Raw genomic sequence first — 17,303 nt, 5'->3', positions numbered from 1 at the left:
CATTGTTCCTGAACATGCCCCAGCTGGGCTCACCTCTGAGGAGACACAGAGGCACCACCAGTGCCACCCTATGGCCTCCTACCCTGCAGCCTGGCTGGTGGGGGCATTTGGCAGTCCCTGTAGCAGTCCATGGGCAGAGGAACCAGCCAGGTGCCCAAACAGGTCCACTTTGGGTGTCCACCAGAGACTTAGGAAAGTCTCTTTGTCTTCCCACTGTTTTGGAATGAGCTGCTCCCAGGGGACTGTCACCTAAACCTGGACTAAGAGATGACCCAAGCCCTGGCATCCTAGGGTCTATGTTTCTCCCAAAGCTCTTGGTGAACACAACCATCTCACTGGATGAGATAGAAGATGCTGCCCTGGATAGCTGGTAGCCAAATGCTGGGTTAGTCTGGGAGGGGGGATATGGCAACAAAACTAAGATGCAAAGGAAAATTAAGATGGTTCCAAGAATGCTCCTTTTCAGCAGCACAGAGGTCTGGTTACACTTCTATCAGTCTTTGCTTACCTAAAATTAAGGCACCTACACTACTATCTATTGAAGGAAAGGGCTGGAAAGCCTAACTGCCAGTTCTGTCTATAGAGACAAGATGTACCTTTGGGTAACCGAGACGCTGCGAGTCTGGGATGTACTGGTTGCCTTCACTGCCTCCTTCACAGAGCAGCCCACTGGTCTCTTGGATTACCTGTGCAGAAGGGAAAGCCAAAGCCTGTGAGAGCTGCAGTAACAGGATCAATTCATCTCCCCTAGCTAGGACAAGAAAAACCACATCAGGCTGGGAGACCCATGGTTTACTGTCCCTGTGACCCTGGGGACCGTCCTGGTGTTGCATCAGGCATCCAGCAGAAAGTGTTGGATCCAAGTCATTGGGAGAGGCTGCCAGCAAAGGCAGCCGTGGTGTCTGACAGCCCCGTGGCTGTCCTGGGCTCCAGGAGGCTCCTTCTCCTGCTACTGTCTCGGGGGAAGGGCTGCATTTACTCCTGCCCTCAGCAAATTCATGCTGGGGACCCACCCCAGACATTTCCCAGCCCTGCCACAGCAGCTGGGCTGGGAGGTCCCCACGTGGCCTCCAGCACACTGAAGGCTGCAGGGAGCTGCAGGAAAAATCTATCCCAGGACATGAAAATGAAGTGGTATATTTGTATAAAGGCTTTCAGTGAAGAAGGGAGCCAGAGCAGGGACAGGGCTGAGATAAGAACTGATCTCCCAGCAAAGCATGGGAGCACCAGTGGGACAAGTCCTGAAGGTGTCACTGACCCTGAGCCACTGCTCTGCCTGGTCTTTGCTCTGCAGCCCCAGCACGATGACATCAGCGTTCGTGGGGATGATCTTCAGCTTGTGCTCTTTCTTCCTCACTTGCTTTTCCTTGTGAATGACAGTGCAGCCCAGCAAATTCACGTCAAGCTGGGGGTTGTGGTCTTTGGAGCTCTTGTAGCACTGGGGAAAGACGACAGGAACAGGTGAGAGGCAGAGGAGAAACCTTCCCGCTCTGAACTCAACCCTGTAAGGGACTCATGCAGCCACACACACTAAGTGCACTGAGCACAAGAAGGTCCTACAGTTCTAAGTAGTCTGCACAGACTACACACAGGAGATCCCTGTATGTACAGGTACACATACATCTGATTGCATGCATACATTGTCTGAAATACTTTTTACTGACACTGGACCATGTATGTGGTTAGCCTCTGGGATAGGTATCCCTTCTGCTTAACCACCTCTAAAAGGTTTCCACAAAAAGTATCCCTAGACATTTTGGGGGATTGGTATTTTGGTCACCAATGTGTCCTTGTGCCCCCTTCAGCAATCTCATGCCCACGTTCCTTCTGAGAATTGAACAAGATCCCCAAATCTCCAGGACGTGGTTTTTGAAGCATTGCTTCTAGGGGTATTGCTTCTTTGGTTTTTGCCAGCTCATTAACAAGGTCTGAGGTGCCACTTCCTTCCCTAGCTCATAAAACCAGATTATTTTAGACAGAAAGTAGAGGATCTGCTCACCAGCAGCCTGGTGTCCTTGATAACACACAGCTGTTTTGCCCACTGTCCCAGCCACTTCTTTCTCCACAGGAAGGCACAGATGCGGGCATCCTTCATCAGCTCAATGGTGGCCTCTGGGGATGGCCACTGATGGGTTGCTGACTTGCCTTTGCTGCTCTCTTCTTCATCATAAGATTCGTAGGAACTACTAACGGCTTCACCATCTTCTGTAACAAAATCAAAGCTCTATCATTAAATCCATTTTTAGAATAACTCAGAGTCAAATGCTTCCCTCAGCCATGCTCACACATGCACAAGCTTCCAGTGCAGGGATGTGTCTTTTGAGGCACTCCTACAGGAGGATGATTAATATGAAAATTACCCTCATAGATCCTTTTTTCTTTCTAGCCCATTATGAATCTCACTGCAGTATTTTGTGCCTAATGGGCTCTGTTAGCACACACTCAAAAGACACTTCTCAGTTGACCACAAATTTGAGAACATTCCCTTAGACATTTCCTGATGTTTGCTGCTTTTCCCCCAAAGACGCTTTTACTACTTTCAACTTCAAGCCAAACACGCACAATGTTTAAGACAACAGCAAACTACAATCAGCCCTTGTCCTCTAAATGCCAGAAGTAAAAATGGTATTTGCAAGGCCATGCAGCAAGCAATGATCTATTTTACTGGAGATGTCATTCACTTCCCCTCTCTGGTCCAACAGGTCCCTCTCTCTCTACTCAGTATCAAATGCTTTGAAGTAATACTGTTGCAGCACCAAAAAATAGTCATCAGTGGCAAATGTGAGAAGAAGTAGCAACATTTTTTTATGTCCATTCTTAAATGGATTGCTGTGTTACTAGGATGAGTTGGAATTTTCAATACTCAGCTCTAAGGCACTGCAGATTATTGGAGTTTTCAGATGATCAGTGGTAACAGGCTCATCAAAAACACTGAAAATTTTCTCCCTGATTGCAGGGGATTTCCAAAATTCTGCTGGCATTTAGAGCTCTAAGTCACAAGATAAACTCACAGAGCAAGATGGTAAGATTGGGGCAACATTTGTGTAGGGTTTGGCACTCTTATCCTACCAAACAGCGTGGAGGAATATTGTTAAATTTCTCTCACTGGAATTTAATCTCACTTGGATTCTCACCAAAATCTTACTACCTACATAAAAATAACATTGGTGCAAATTAAAAGAATAAAAGCAGTCAGAAAAGAGAATGAAAAAGGCATTAAGAGCTTCGCCAAAGAACGTTTCAGTTGGGTTTATTCTTTAAATAAGAGGAACTGAGACGCAGTAACAAAGCTACACTCTTACCCCCAGTGAAATTTCACTCTACAACCTCCCTCAAGTGATCAAAACTGCAACAATTAAACAAATTTTTTTAAAAGCAAATACTCCCCTTTGAAGTCTCTGAATGGAGCACACTACTGCCTCACCATCTCCATGCCCTCAATGTATCAAACTGTCCATCTTTTATGGGAAAACTTTATCCCCCCCACAGTGCATTCTCATTATGCAGACCTTGTCCACAGGCCCCCAGCACAGAAATTCAGATGGAGTAAAAATGTAGGCGTTTCTCAACCCTACAAACACCAAGCTGAACCTCTGTGCAGCTACAGGACCTCTCCGTATGTAGCAGCAAGGATGCCTAAGGGAACATCGTCTCCCAAAACTCCCTCCTTATCCACATGGGGGTATCACTAACCACTCCTCTGGCCTCTTTTGGAAGTCTCTGGTGCCCCCACCTAAGCAGTAGGTCTCAGGCTGCCACCTTACTCCTGAGAAGTCCTGGATTCTCTTCTGTGCATTGACCACAACCACAACTGTGGTTCCGCATGAGATGAGCCCCTCCCTACTTGAAGAGCTACAGCAACTTCTGTCCTGGTGACACTGCTACAGCCGCATGAAGGAAAGGCATTTACCAGACAAAAGGGACAAGCCTTTCCTGGTGGCTTGTGACAACCCTGTGATCACTACTAAGGCTCACTCTGTCCCAAATTGTATGGCTCAGGCATCAATGGCAGCCACAGTCTTGGACGTCTTTATGTAAATCCACCTCTGCTTTCCTGTGGGTCTTCCCATGAGCTCTCAGGTAGCTAAATCAAAGCCATGATGCAGAAAGCTCAGCCATCTTATACTGCCACTCTGCCTTCGCCTCAGTGGAGCACCTTCAATAACAGCTACTTGTCAATACAGCCAGCATTACCACACATCAGCTCCACACCAGTGACAGAAGGGGAATAAAAGCTGGGGAAGTTCTCTTCATTGCCGTCCTGAGCACAGGGAAAGACACAAAAAATAATGCTTTGTGCAAAACAGACAGGGAGAGGTGGTTACCCTCCATGCATGTAACAGGCAAATCCAGGGATAATCTTTGCTAAAACTGAGTTTTTGGGGGATATTTTGGGGTGCTTTTTTGTCATTGTTGTTTAAAAAAGGCACTTCAGGTTTGGAAAGCATGCCATACCCATAGTTATTGTGGCATAAATAACGCCCTCAGTAACCTGCAACCCTGGCCTGGGTCCAGCCGCAGCAAGCCTACCAAAAAGACCTGCACAGTCAAAAAGAAAGAGAAAGGGAGACAAAGAGAGAAAGCCACAGATAAGCAAATGCAGAGAACAACAATGGTGTTAATCCCCTCAGCCAGTGAGGCTGTCCCATCCCTGCACACCTGTGTAGGCTGAGACTTCAAACAGGGACAGCATTTTCAACCCATCCCCTCAAACAAGGAAATTCCCTTTAAAACAGAATCATTGTCATTGCAATTAAAAGCAGCCAGGGCCGATGAGCTGTTTCAGCCAGAATAATTATTGCTCAGTTGGCAGCCACATCGCCCCTCTCAGTTTTCACTCTGCTCCTTATCGCACCCTCCAATTATGCAAAGGCTGCTGATAAGGGTTTAACACATTTCAGCCCAAGAGGGAAAGGAAGAGCAGCCTCTGCTAGAGCTGGAAAATGTAAGGCAGAGCATCCCCAGTGGAGGGGTGGGAATGCTGCTGCTGAAAGATGGACCTCGAGACCCAGCAGACTCACCCGCTTGCTTCGTTTTGATTAATTCACTCATGGTTTGCTACAGTGCCTCGCAGTCCCACCTCTGATGGTGCACGAAACCTCTATCTCCTCAGCCCATCTGGAGGCTTGCTTTGATGTCCTTTCTTGGCAGTGCACCCACTTGTTTCAGTGTTGTTCCTATTTTTGTCTGATCTCACTACGCCCATTTGTTTGGGGACACATGGGTGTCTTCCAAGGCTCAAGCTGCAACACTGTCAGAAACAGTATCGCAGAGGGGCTTTTCACAAGAGCTTACAGTGACAGGACAAGGGGAAATGGATTCAAAGTGAGAGAGTGTAGGTTTAGCTTAGATTTTAGGAAAAATGTTGTTACTGTAAACATGATGAGGAACTGGCACAGGTTGTTCAGAGAGGCTGTGGATGCTCCAGCCCTGGAAGTGTTCAAGGCAAGGCTGGCTGGAGCTCTGAGCAACCTGGTCTAGTGAAAGGTTTTCTTGTACATGGCAGGGGTGTTGGAACGAGATGATTTTTAAAGTCCCTTCCAAGCCAGGCCATTCTGTGATTCTATGAAAGACCACCAGCAGCTTCCTGGACTGCCACCCCTCCCTATGCAGCTTGTAGGGAAAGGCACAGAGGGCTTGGGGGGTTACTGGGGCCAGAACAAAGCCATGCACGTCCAGACTGCCCTTTAGCAACAGCAGTCCCACCAAGGTCCCAGGTGATTTGCTAGCAGCGAGCATCACTGTGTAGCACAGGTACAAAGTACCACTGACATATGATAGGGCACAGGGTGGGGCAGAGGGAAGAGATGGGGAGCCTGTGCTTGTTGAAACACAGGACAGAGACCTGAAGGTTTGCCCACATGCTGCAGTATGATTTCTTGAGGCAAACCAGGGCACCAGCATCACTGCTCAGCTCCCCTGTGCACAGCACACCACACTTCACCTTCTCCTGAGCCCCCACAGCTTCTCCTGCCACATACCTGCTGCTCCACATCTCTCCCTGCTCCTTCTGGCTCACCCTGCAAGGAACCACCTCCAACATGAGGCTGCCAAACAGGACAGATATTCTCACGATGATTCCTTCCTCCTCACACAAAACGTACTTTGTAGCACATCAGGAGGTTTGTGGAGGAGGGATGTGGTGGGGAGGGGACCAGTGGCTGAGCAATCTCAGGATCCAAAGGCACCACACACCTCAGTGGTGAGGAATCACTGGAATCCTCTGTCCCATCTCTGCTGGTTTCACAGGCTCCTATCTCCACTTACAGCTCTGATAGCGCTCAGTAAAACATGGAGCCTGCTGGTGCAACAGCTGATCACAGCAGCCTCGTTTGGACAGTGCTCTCATCATTTGTGCTTTTCTCTTTTTGCAGAGCTCTGATCTCTCATTTCCTTAAGCATCTAGATTTCAGTGGGTGGTGGGTGTATTTGTGTCTTGGACCAGCAGGTTACCAAGGAAAAGAGGTGGGAGCTGGGTATGCACTTCTCATTCTTGCCAGCCAAGTCTCTGAACTGAGGGCAAGTTTATGGAGCTGCACGGATAACACAAGCTGGGTATCCCAGCACATGGATCCATGGCTTCATTCCAGCTAATCTGGCATGTGCCTTTTTATGCCATGGCTCTGAACAATTTATCCACTTTCCCAGTGTGCAGTGTAGCATGCAGGGGGGAAAAGAAATCTCCTTTATCTTACATTGCAGGCACAGGGATGAGGCTGCAACACCCTGGACTGCCCCAGCTGCAGCAGGGCTTCACAGCTCTCACCTCAGCCAAATGACCCAGAGCCTTTCAGCAAAACACAGGGCAGAGCCAGAGGGGCCTCTCTTCTGCACTGAAACTGCACCTTTCACCCGGGCCACAATGAGCCTGAACCTTTCCCATCTGAGCTGGGCACTATCTTCTGTTCACTGACATGGAGATTCAAAGCCCAGTAGTTTTACACTGGGGCTGGGGAGGACCCAGCTTCTCCCAGATGAAGCCCAGATTCAACAGCCAAGGATTTAGATCCCAATCTTTCACCCTTAACTCTCACTTCTTTGCTTGCCTCAACTCTTGCCACTCAGCTCTGCCCATGCCACACACTCTGCTGCAGCCAAGGCAGATGAGCAGAGATGTGCCTCTGCAGTGGGGTGATATAATCTATCTCATACAAATGGATTATAAAGTGATGACAAGATCAGCTCAGCTATCAGATCAGAGGAAGGCAATCTCTCAGTGAAGGGTGTTCAACAAAAGGATGTAGGAATACCTGGTAAAAAGTGAGAATGTGGGAGCTCAGCATGCAGCAGCCTCCTCCCAGAGGGGACAGGCACGGGTGGCACTGCTCCAGGACACGGCTGGGTGCTGTCCCAGGTCGTGAGTGAGTGTGTGCAAGGGAGCCCACATGCTTTCCCCACACACGAAGCCTGGCTTTCTAATCAAGCTTACAGATGGTTAAACTGCCACAAGAGACAGAGCTGAATAAAGAGCCAATTATAAAAACAGTTATCACTCCTAACAGACCAGCAGAGCCATGGATTTTGAGCCCCAAGGGGACAATCACAGCGCTAGGACATGAACGCAAGCCACCACAGCTTCACCACTCAGTCCTGAATAGAAACTTGTGTTTGACTGCAGTCTATCTGCCAGAAAATCACCAAGACAAAGAGGACCCACAATGGTTTCTAACATTTTACACTGATCCTATATTGACCCAAGCATATTACTAACTTCTACAGGAAAAATTAAAAATTGGAGTAATTCAGTAGTCTTTGCTTTCCAGCTAGCATTAGGTCTGTAATACCAAGTGTGATGAACAGCAGAAAACAAATGTGTCCCAAAAGCTGTATGAAGTATCAGTGCTTTCATTTACTGATTCTCATAAACCTCAAGTCCTCCATCTCCCACATGAGCCCCCTCCCAAGGTTTAGCTGGGATATACCATTTACAGAGATGTCATAGGGCTCAGCCTCTTCATAATATCCCTCTGGAGATTCAATCTTGGGGACTGCAGGTTGTTTTGTTTCGAGAATCTGCAGAATAAACACATAGAAGAAACATGATTTAAGGTAGATAGATCCTTCAAAACAAGAGAGCATCCTTTTCCATTTTTTTGTAGCACTCAAGTGTACCCCAATGGATGAAATCTTTTAGATATGGTACAGTTAGCTCAAATATAAATTGAAATTACTGTATAATTGCATCATAAATGTTACTTTCATGTTGCTGAAAGCCATGGGAAGATCAACTCATAGCAGCAATTGCAACCAATCAGCCTTACCATGAACTGAGATTTCTGCCTGCTGCACTGACACTCCTAAGCTGCCCATGGTAACTGAGGATGGTGCTCTGTGCTATGGATTATCTTATCAGGGAACCAGAAGGGAGGACAATTGGTGCAATGCTGGTTTTACACTGAAAACATAACCTGAGCCAGTCTCTGGTTGTGTCTCCAAGTCTCTGACTGATAGCAACTAACAGCTAAAAATCTCTGCTTTAGAAACTATATTGGGAATCTTTAATTGTGCTCTTAACAAAACATGAAGGAAATGGATAAACAACACCAATGGAAAATAAGCCTTAGAAAAGAATCCAAGTGCTGGAAAATCCCTGTGGTGCCTGCCAAACCCCTCCCAAAACACAAGGAAGGGCTGGCAGGAAAAACATGCCTTTATCCTTTAGAAATATCAATACATGAGGGGAAAAAAAAAAGTGAAGTTAAGAAACAAACTTTTTACTTTTCAGGTGATTCACGCAGATGTTGCACATGACACAGCAAAGCAGCAGCACAAACAGATCAGTAGGATGAGCAAAGAGCTTATGGTCTTCCCAAATACCTGGCATCCCATCTCCCACCCTGACCTGACAGTAGCATTCCCCTGCTCTCCAGTGAGGTGTCCCTGCTCCTCAGCAAGGTCACACCACCCTCAGCCATCTGACAACAGGATGCTCTGTCTTGCAATGCTTCACCTGACCCAACTGAGGCTGTGCCAACCCTGACAGGATGTCCAGGGTTAAAGCCCCACTCCCCCAAGGAGGAGGGGCACAAAAGCAGGTCTCTCTGCAGAGCCAGCAATGTTGAAGGTCACAAATAGTGCACTGTGCCAACCCACGACTGCTCCCTGGGGAAGAGGGGACAGCTGTGCATCAGCATCACAGAGCAGCCCAAGGCAAGATCAGGCCATTTGCAGGTCATGCCAACGTCATCCAATGCAGGTGCAAAGCTGCCCATCCTGCCCCAGATGTTCCCACCAGCAGCTACTGGTGCCCAGAAGCAGAAAGGAAGCTTTGAAGGAAAAGATTCTGTGGCCAACAGCCGCCCACAAAGGGAAGCTGTTGGGCCTGTGGGAGTGAGGAACCCTGACCACACCAAAGTCATGTGTCTGTTCCCACTTGGGCGAGCTGCCCGTGGCTCTGCCAGCCTCCCAAACTTCTCCAGTGTTAAAACTCCTTCTTGCCAGATGCTGTGAGCAGGCTGAACTTTCCTTGCAGAGACACGTAAAACACTGCTGGAAAACACTTGCCCTCCAAACTCTTAAAAGGTTTAGGAACTTCTTGCCCTAATGTGTTACATTAAAGAAAGAAAAACAAACCCAGTCACTCCAGGGCTTTACTGAATCCCTCCCCTGGTTAGGAAATGTGTCTGTAATTGCCATCTGTGGTGGCCTCCTGCGTGTAGCCAGCTCACTTTGTGCTGTGACCATAAACAAACTGCCTACACAAAGAAACGCTGTGGTTTTTTTTTTCACACCACCCCACAACTGTCAGGGAAGGGACTGCTCTGCTTTGTTTCCTACAGACAATGAAAGCCAACAGGGTGCACCTTGGCAGCCTCAGAAGGTATTTGTTTTGTCTTTTTCCTTAGGGGTGTGGAGTGGTTTACTCTCTAACATTAGTCAAAGGCAATATATTGTGTTATTTAACAACGCTGGCCCTTGCAGAACATTTGCCTGTTGCATTATGGCACAATGAGCATGCAAATATAACCACCTTGGGTGCATCTGTACCACAGGACCTTCCCTGTGGATGGCTGTGGGAAGAGGAACAGCTGCCAGGGCTGCAGCAGAGAAGAGGTCCTTCCTTGAGCCTGGAGTGCCATGCAGTGGGGGTGGCTCTCCCTGGCAGGGAGCACAGTCCAATTTGCACACTCACAGGGAGCTCCCACAGCTGCCTACTCCACCTGTGCACAAGTTTTGGGAACCACAGGGATTCCTGGGCATCCAGCCACCCCAGGCCACCATCCAGCTGCACCAACCACATACTAACCCACGGTCTTTGGAAACATGGAACATACAGCTGGAAATCTCTAGTTCAATGTTTTGTTATTATTTTTAAAATAAAGCTCACCAGGACTCTTTGCTCTTTGCCTCACTAACATACACAGGCAGAGGTCTTTCCACCCAGCCATGATGCAAAGGACATGACAAAAGTGAAGCCTCAAGGGATTCAGAGCCCCAAGCTCAGGCAGTGAAAAGCAAGGGGTGTGAAAAACTTACCTTTGGAGGGGGGAGGTCTGGCAGGCTCTTCTGAGGAGGTGACAAATGCAGTCCTGAGTCTCCATTGGTCAGGGAGCTCTTCTGATCCAGCACTGCAAGGCAGAAACAATTCTATAAATGACATGTGGCATCTCCCAGCAGAGCACTTGCTACCCTGGGCTGTGCTGGAGCAGCAAGATGCTATTTCAGTGGGGAGCAAAGTGACAATTACAGGCAGGGCTGCAGGTCCACCATGTCATTTCAGGCCATAGCCAGGAATGTGGCACTGGGAGATGCAGCAAAAGAGCTGACCTCTAGTTTTAGGGCATGTTTTTCCTTCTGGAGGAAAACTGTGAAGGCCAGACCCTCTGCTGAGACTTCAAAGGGTCTTGAGAAGCAGCATGGGCAGACACCACAGTGTCTGGAAACCCACAGCACTTTAGTTCTAGCTCTGATCCCTGCTGCTGTGAGCAGACAGGTAGGTGACCATCTGCTACCTTTCCCAAAAGATGGATCTTGTACCATGCTGCTCCCAGGGCAAACTGCAAAGGTGGCTGCTTAGCACAGTGGCTTATCAAAGCCAGCCATGATCAGTGGTGTAATCACTGCCCAAGGGAAGGTTGCTCCTGAACTTGCCCAGGCCAGACACATAGATAGGCAAATGGCAGTAGAACTGCTCCAGGTGATCTGTGTCTGCCTCTGGAAACTCAGATTTTCCAAGCAGCTGAATGCAGAGTGATTTAATATCTGCAGGGTACATTGAAGGCTCAGAAAATTTGTGTTCAGTCCCCTTTCTCCTACCACAGAACTCCTGGGTGGCCTCAACGAGTGCCCAAATCCCATGACCTCTGAGACAGTGCAATGATACCCCTTCCTTCTCCAGCTACACACGCCAGCATCACAAATCACAGACTGTTTCCTTACTGGTGTGGGAGGGAAGGAATATTTTTCCCTAGACAAGCATTAACATTTTAAAGGTGTCCTCTGATAAAGATACCTCTCTAAAACCTGCAGTTTGAAGACTATTTAGATGAAAGAGGGAAAAAGAAAAACCATCCAAAAATCCTGCTCAAATTCAATCTGTACAAACCATTAACTTATCTGTTCTCACTGTTCCTTGTAAAAGTGAATGTCACCTGGCACTTGGGCTAAGAAGATTGCAGTGGCCACACCAGGAGCTCTTCACATCAGTCCTACCTCCAGACTCCTGCCCCTTTGTGCTGACTTTCAGAAGGAGCTGGCATTTGCCTCACTGATGAGCCCTTTGGACTTGCTGTGTCTCACAGGTAAATGAGATCCATTAAATGATGGTGCCTTCATCACCCAGTGCAGGGAATTCCATAACTGGGCCACAGGAAGGTATCTCAAAAGCAGTGTCTGTTCTGCTTAAATCCGTACCACTGAAATTGCAAGTAGATACAAGGAGCAGGGAAATACATTTTTGCGCAGAAATTGCATATTTTAAAGTTTGGAGGGGTGACTTTTGGAGCTGCTGGACTTTGGAAAGCATTTCACTGCTGGAGCACGCTTGAGCACAGCTGTTGTGGGGAAGAAGCTCTGCAGAGCACGAGGTCCTGTCGGCTCAGCCACAAAAGTGTGGTCCCCAAGCCCATTACAGGCATGGAATTGCAGCAGAAAAGAGGGATAGAGGGAGGTGCATAATCACTGGAAAATCAGTATCACACCAGTGGGCACTTGGGCCCCCTCCATCCACTAAACCTGAACCTGCAAGCACCTCTCCATCCAGTTACAGAGGCAGGATCAGGGCTCTACACCCAGCTGCAGCAGTGGCTAAGGTCCCACACATGTGTCTCACTGACACATCCAGCATTTCCAAATAAGTCAGAAGTTTTACTTGGAATAGGGAAGTTGTTGAAAACAGAAAGAGCGAAGTGCCAGGTCCTGCAGGGAGTGACTGAGTGGGCAGGGTCATGGCCTTGATAGGGAAAAGTCTGAAATAAAAGAACCACCTCTAAAAATAAATTGTCTGAAATTTTCCCTGTGTTTGAGCATGGTGAATCAGTGCAAGCTTTGCTTTATCCACCCAAATGAGAACTTATATAAAAAGATGCTTCTGTTGCTGCTCAGCTGCTGGGAGCTGTGTGATCCTATTATAGAGCATTACAGCATCACCCAGAGGGCCCTGTCTGGAGGTCACACTGGGGCTGCACGTGCAGAGGACATCCTGCCTTCAGAGGCATTTGAAGTTAGCCCAAGTTTGGCTGCAGGTAGTTTAAAGAACAAATCAAACCAAATAAACAAAAAACCCCACCACAAAGAATTAAAACCAAAACAACTGTGGAAGTGGAACAATCCCAACTGTTGCAGGACCAGCACATCAGCAGCAGGCTGCACTGATGAGTCCTTGTTGCATCCCTTGGCACTGGAAACTCCGGGGTAGGATCAGCCTCTGACTAGGTGTGCCTTCATAAAATGTGTGTCACTAATACTCTCACTCCATGCAATTATCAGCAACCTCTTTCATGGTGAACTTCAAAGAGGAAGAACATTTTTAGACAATTATGTTCTCTGCTGTGTTACAAATTCAAAAGCTGGGAAAACTAAATTGGAAATGAATATTTTATCTAGGTTTAATTTCTCGGCTTTTACTCTGCAGAGCTCTCACATCCCTGGGAGATGAAGGTGCCCTACCCGTGCAGATGGTGAGGGCTGAGCCCTGCGAACTCACCTCGCAAGGCTGTGACAACACCGACCCTCTGGGCCAGAGCAGAGCAACACAGCAAACAAGAAATACACTTTCAAGGTCTCAAAGATACAAAAAGTGACTTGCTTTGTGGCCAAAGAAAGCATGAAGGCTTCTTTGAATATTTCAAGCACTGGAGCTTCAGGCCTTAGAAGGCAACGTTTTTATCCCAAAATAAAGACCTCCAAAGTGCTACTTCCAGGAATAACCTCACAGTGTTGGCAAGGACCGCTATTTCCAAGGGAATGTTATGAAAATGGCCCTTCCACAACCAGCAGCTGCTTCAGCCCTCAGAGCTGCCAGAGCAAGGCTCTAACCTTGTGTGCCTTCATCATCCCAAGAGACACGATGAAACCATTAATCTTCAGCTCCCTACCTTTGTCTTGTTTCTCTTGGTCACCCTGCTGTTTATGGACTGTCACTTTGTTCATATAAATATACTCCTCATCACCACCTGCAAACAAAGGGAAAAGTGAACTCTTTACCCACATGCTGCTTTCACACCACTAAGTTTTTCCACAAAGGCAGATGTAAAAAAGTGTCAAAGTGTCTCTGCTGAGAACATTTGGAGAGAGCAACGTTGGTTGAGGCAATGTGCAGGAAAAACCCCAAGCAATAATAAAAAGCAGAAAAATTAAGTGCTTTATGGTCAGGAAATTCCTTAAGTTAAAATTTCTACTTAAACATTAACTTGGCCAAACAGTACATCCTGTGTATCTTACAAAGTGGATTAAATAAACTTAAGGTTTAATAAGGAAAACAGAAAGGATCAGGAATCTTGGGAATTCTTTGCTTGTAAAGCTGGACACATAACTATAGTAATTTTACATAAACAATTAGAGGTCACTGCAAAAATAAACTCAGTTTCATTTTCTCCTAATTTTCATGTCTCCTCTTCCCACCAGCTGCCAGGAAAATGTTGCTTCAAGACCCCGTAGCAGTTCCCATGGCAGCCCAGCACCCCATCCTTGGTTTTCCTCATCTGTACCACTGGACTTGGTGTAGACTTTCAGAAGGTCAGAGAGGAAGCTCTTCTTCACCACAGCAGTGCTGCTCAAGTTCTCCTTGTCCAGTATCCTCAGAAAATCTTCAAGTTCTGTGAGCAGCTGCTCGAGAGCTACAACAGAAACAGACACAAATGTTGGCAAAGCAGCTGGGTGGTGTGTCAAAGGATATATGTTAATCCCATGCTTTCCAAAATCCTTTGCTTTTACTGTCCAGGAATAGTTCACATTTAATTTTCCAGCTTGAACCCTGCCTCTAGCTTTGGAAAGAAAGTGAGTCTCAAACCAAAAAATCTCCAGCTTCCCTTAGTCTGTTCACACATCAGTGAAACCCCATGTAAATACTTATTCCATTAGGTCTTCCTGCTCAAGTAAAGACAGCCTGAAGAGATTTTGAGTATTAGAGCTGAGGTTACAAGAAAGCAGCTTGCAAGATTTTGGTACACACACCTTGAGTCCTGGCAAATATCATTCAAATCTCATTTGGCTTGGGACCTACCAAAAATCCCACTTTTTGCTTCCTCTTCCTAAGCCTCCTCTTTATTTGGGAGAGATAGGGCCCTGGAAATCTGATGTCCTTGCCTATGGAACTAGATGATCTCTAAGGTCCCCTCCAGCACAAACCACTCAATAAACTTATGTTTCATTCTACTATTATTTCTCTGCCTCTATTCATTTGAGAATGTTTATGTGTGTATTCCAAAAAAAAGGAAAAAAAATCCCTACCTCCTCATATACCTCAATCACAACTCAGTAACTTCTCAAACCACCTTGCTTGGGCAGTGACCACAGAGAGCACTGTACCATGTGAAACTGAAGACACAGGACTCAGCAGCATCTCTCAGTGCCTCAGGAAGCCCTGTTGTAGCCAAGACATTCCTGCATCCCCAAAGCAAGCAGCTGGGACACGCTGCTCCCCAGCACCACTGGCTCAGCTGGACTAGTGGGTTTGTTTTCTTCCTGAGAAGGTGCTGCACAGCCCTGCCACCAACAAATCACTGCGCTGACAGGGCTCACGCTGAAACAACAGATTCTTAATTGCTTGCTTTTGTTCACACCAGAGTTTATCATGGGCTAATTAGCAGCAGGGGCGGGAGGAGGAAATAACAGAGGATTATGTAGAGTGAGGAAGCGCTGAGCAAGAACAACAGTGTGGGGAAAACGTACCCAACCCAGCTGGGACTGTTCCTCCCTTTTGGAGCTCCCCTGCTACCCCTCTCCATCGCTCCCTGGTGCTGAGGGTCTGCAGAGGAGATGGGCAGTGAAGCCTGGGTTTGCCACCACCAGCCTGCAAGCCTGGCTGTGACTCCTTAGCACTCCACCAGGGAACTTAGAGATAACTTGAGTGGGGCAATGCTCCTTTCCCTTTACTTACGACATTCCCACACTGGGTGATCCCGTGGAACCTCTGTGAGTCACAGTTCACACCCATGAACTAGAAAAGTGTTAACATTTTGGATTCATAAGACAAAGCATCTGAGCAGTTCTAGTTAAAGAGCTACCACATTTAAGGTCATAAAGAACACTTTTTTAAAGGCAGAAGAAAGCCATCACCTTCCTACTCACCTATATTTAGCCACCAGGCAGCCTTCCTGGGGTAAATACATGTTAGAAGATTGGTAAATGAATTACACTGTAAAAGTTTGTGTTGCTAGCCATTAATTGAAAAAAACTCACTGCTGCTATTCTCAAACTGAATTAATCCTCACCAGATTGACTGTAAATCAGCCTAATGACTCCAGATCAATCAATAACAGCTCCAGAGGAACCAACCAACTTGTAGTTATTCACACTTCATTCTGTACCCTCCACACCAAATTAATTCTCTTCTGGTCTGATTTAGGACCAGCAGGGAATGGAAAACACCTGCATCATGCTGCATAACTCAAATGTCTTTGCTAGCTTCCTTTTTGCCCAGAGAAAACAAGAATCACTTCAAGAAACAGCAGGGTTTTTTTTCCATAAGCTGTGAAGAAACAGGTAGTATTTGCTGATAATAATACTGGATGCCAATAAGCAATGAATAGTGTCAAACCTACTCACAACTGGCTTCTCTAAAGCTTCAGGGACCTGTTTCTTCCAAGTTTAAGGAAACCCCCCCCAGGGTAAATCACAACCTTGCTATACTCATCTGCTTCAGTGGCCCAGTTCAGAAAATTCAAACTGAGGTCAGGTCCTGTTGGTCAGGCCAGCTGCACAGGACATTCATGTGTCAGGGATGGTATCAGAAAAAACGGCACCAAGGACACCCAACCTTAATCTGAAGCTCCAGAAACAGATCAGCTCCCAACAGCTGCCCACGTGGATGTCACAACAGTGGGTCTGCAGGGAAGGGGGTACAATTCCCATTCCCTCCTCCACCCCCACACTGCAGAAAATTACTTTATTCTTCTCCCAGGCATCCACAGCTAGCATACACACAGGGCTGAGTGCTTATGAATAGCATAGCCCATACAGTAGGTTGCATTTTCCAGCCCACCAAAGCTGAACTTAGGCTTCCAGTGACTCAAAGCAGCTCATTTAGGATGTGATCCTGGGGTCAGTGGAAAGACTGTCAGACCTCAGTGGATTCAGACTTCAGGGACTCACGAGAGATTAATTTTGCTCTTCTTCTGCAAGAAGCAGTATATAAACCATCTGCTTCTATGCAAGTATCTCTCTGATCTCAGCTGGACATTCCCAATCCAAACCTTATACCTGCAAAAAAAAAACAACTCCACTGACAGTTCATTCTCTCCTATCAGAAGGAGAAGAAGCTAATACTTATCAGAGATTGATGAATGTGAGAACTCTTATACATTAAACCACCTCAGGATTCTGAGTGCTGGAAGTCACTGCTTGATCTCAGCTAAAGATCTATCACACTGTGCTGGTGATGTATGGAACACGCTCACGGTAAAACCAGGTTGGTGGCTTTTCAAAGCAGCCTAAAACAAATAGTTCTGCCCCCCAGCTGCATGGTTTTGCTCTCCTTATCTTAGCAGTTTAGAAATGAGAGCACATAAAGAGATGATTTCTGCTCTGCAAGGCAATAGTTACAGATGCAAGGAACATATCTGCAGAATTGTATGGCTGTGAGCAGCAGGATGAGAGATCAGAAGTAGACAGAAGCCTAAGTCATAAGGCAGAGCAATTCTCAG

General features: G+C 47.0%; 1 protein-coding gene and 1 long non-coding RNA gene across 11 annotated transcripts in view; one reads left to right on the top strand and one right to left on the bottom strand.

The window, feature by feature from the left end:
* Positions 1-17,303, bottom strand: part of AFAP1L2 (actin filament associated protein 1 like 2) — a 62,612-nt gene that overhangs the window by 9,355 nt on the left and 35,954 nt on the right. For 4 of the 10 annotated variants that reach the window (XM_086899207.1, XM_086899205.1, XM_086899209.1 and 1 more), the window contains 7 exons: positions 14,148-14,276; positions 13,536-13,613; positions 10,477-10,568; positions 7,923-8,013; positions 2,000-2,202; positions 1,259-1,438; positions 597-686 (listed from right to left, as the gene is read on the bottom strand). In XM_086899207.1, coding sequence (XP_086755333.1) covers positions 597-686; positions 1,259-1,438; positions 2,000-2,202; positions 7,923-8,013; positions 10,477-10,568; positions 13,536-13,613; positions 14,148-14,276 — 863 coding nt within the window. Of the gene's footprint in view, positions 1-596; positions 687-1,258; positions 1,439-1,999; positions 2,206-4,455; positions 4,540-7,922; positions 8,014-10,476; positions 10,569-13,535; positions 13,614-14,147; positions 14,277-17,303 lie in introns of all 10 variants that reach the window. The other 6 variants (XM_086899206.1, XM_086899204.1, XM_086899208.1 and 3 more) reach the window with 2 other exon arrangements.
* Positions 11,430-14,820, top strand: LOC147651856 (uncharacterized). Its single transcript, XR_015289712.1, has 2 exons — positions 11,430-11,741; positions 13,073-14,820. It is a non-coding gene; the product is annotated as an uncharacterized LOC147651856 (long non-coding RNA).

The sequence above is a fragment of the Cyanistes caeruleus genome, chromosome 8 (assembly GCF_971803275.1).
Source record: "Cyanistes caeruleus chromosome 8, bCyaCae1.hap1.1, whole genome shotgun sequence".
NCBI lineage: Eukaryota > Metazoa > Chordata > Aves > Passeriformes > Paridae > Cyanistes > Cyanistes caeruleus.
This window is presented reverse-complemented; position numbering and strand designations above follow the sequence as displayed.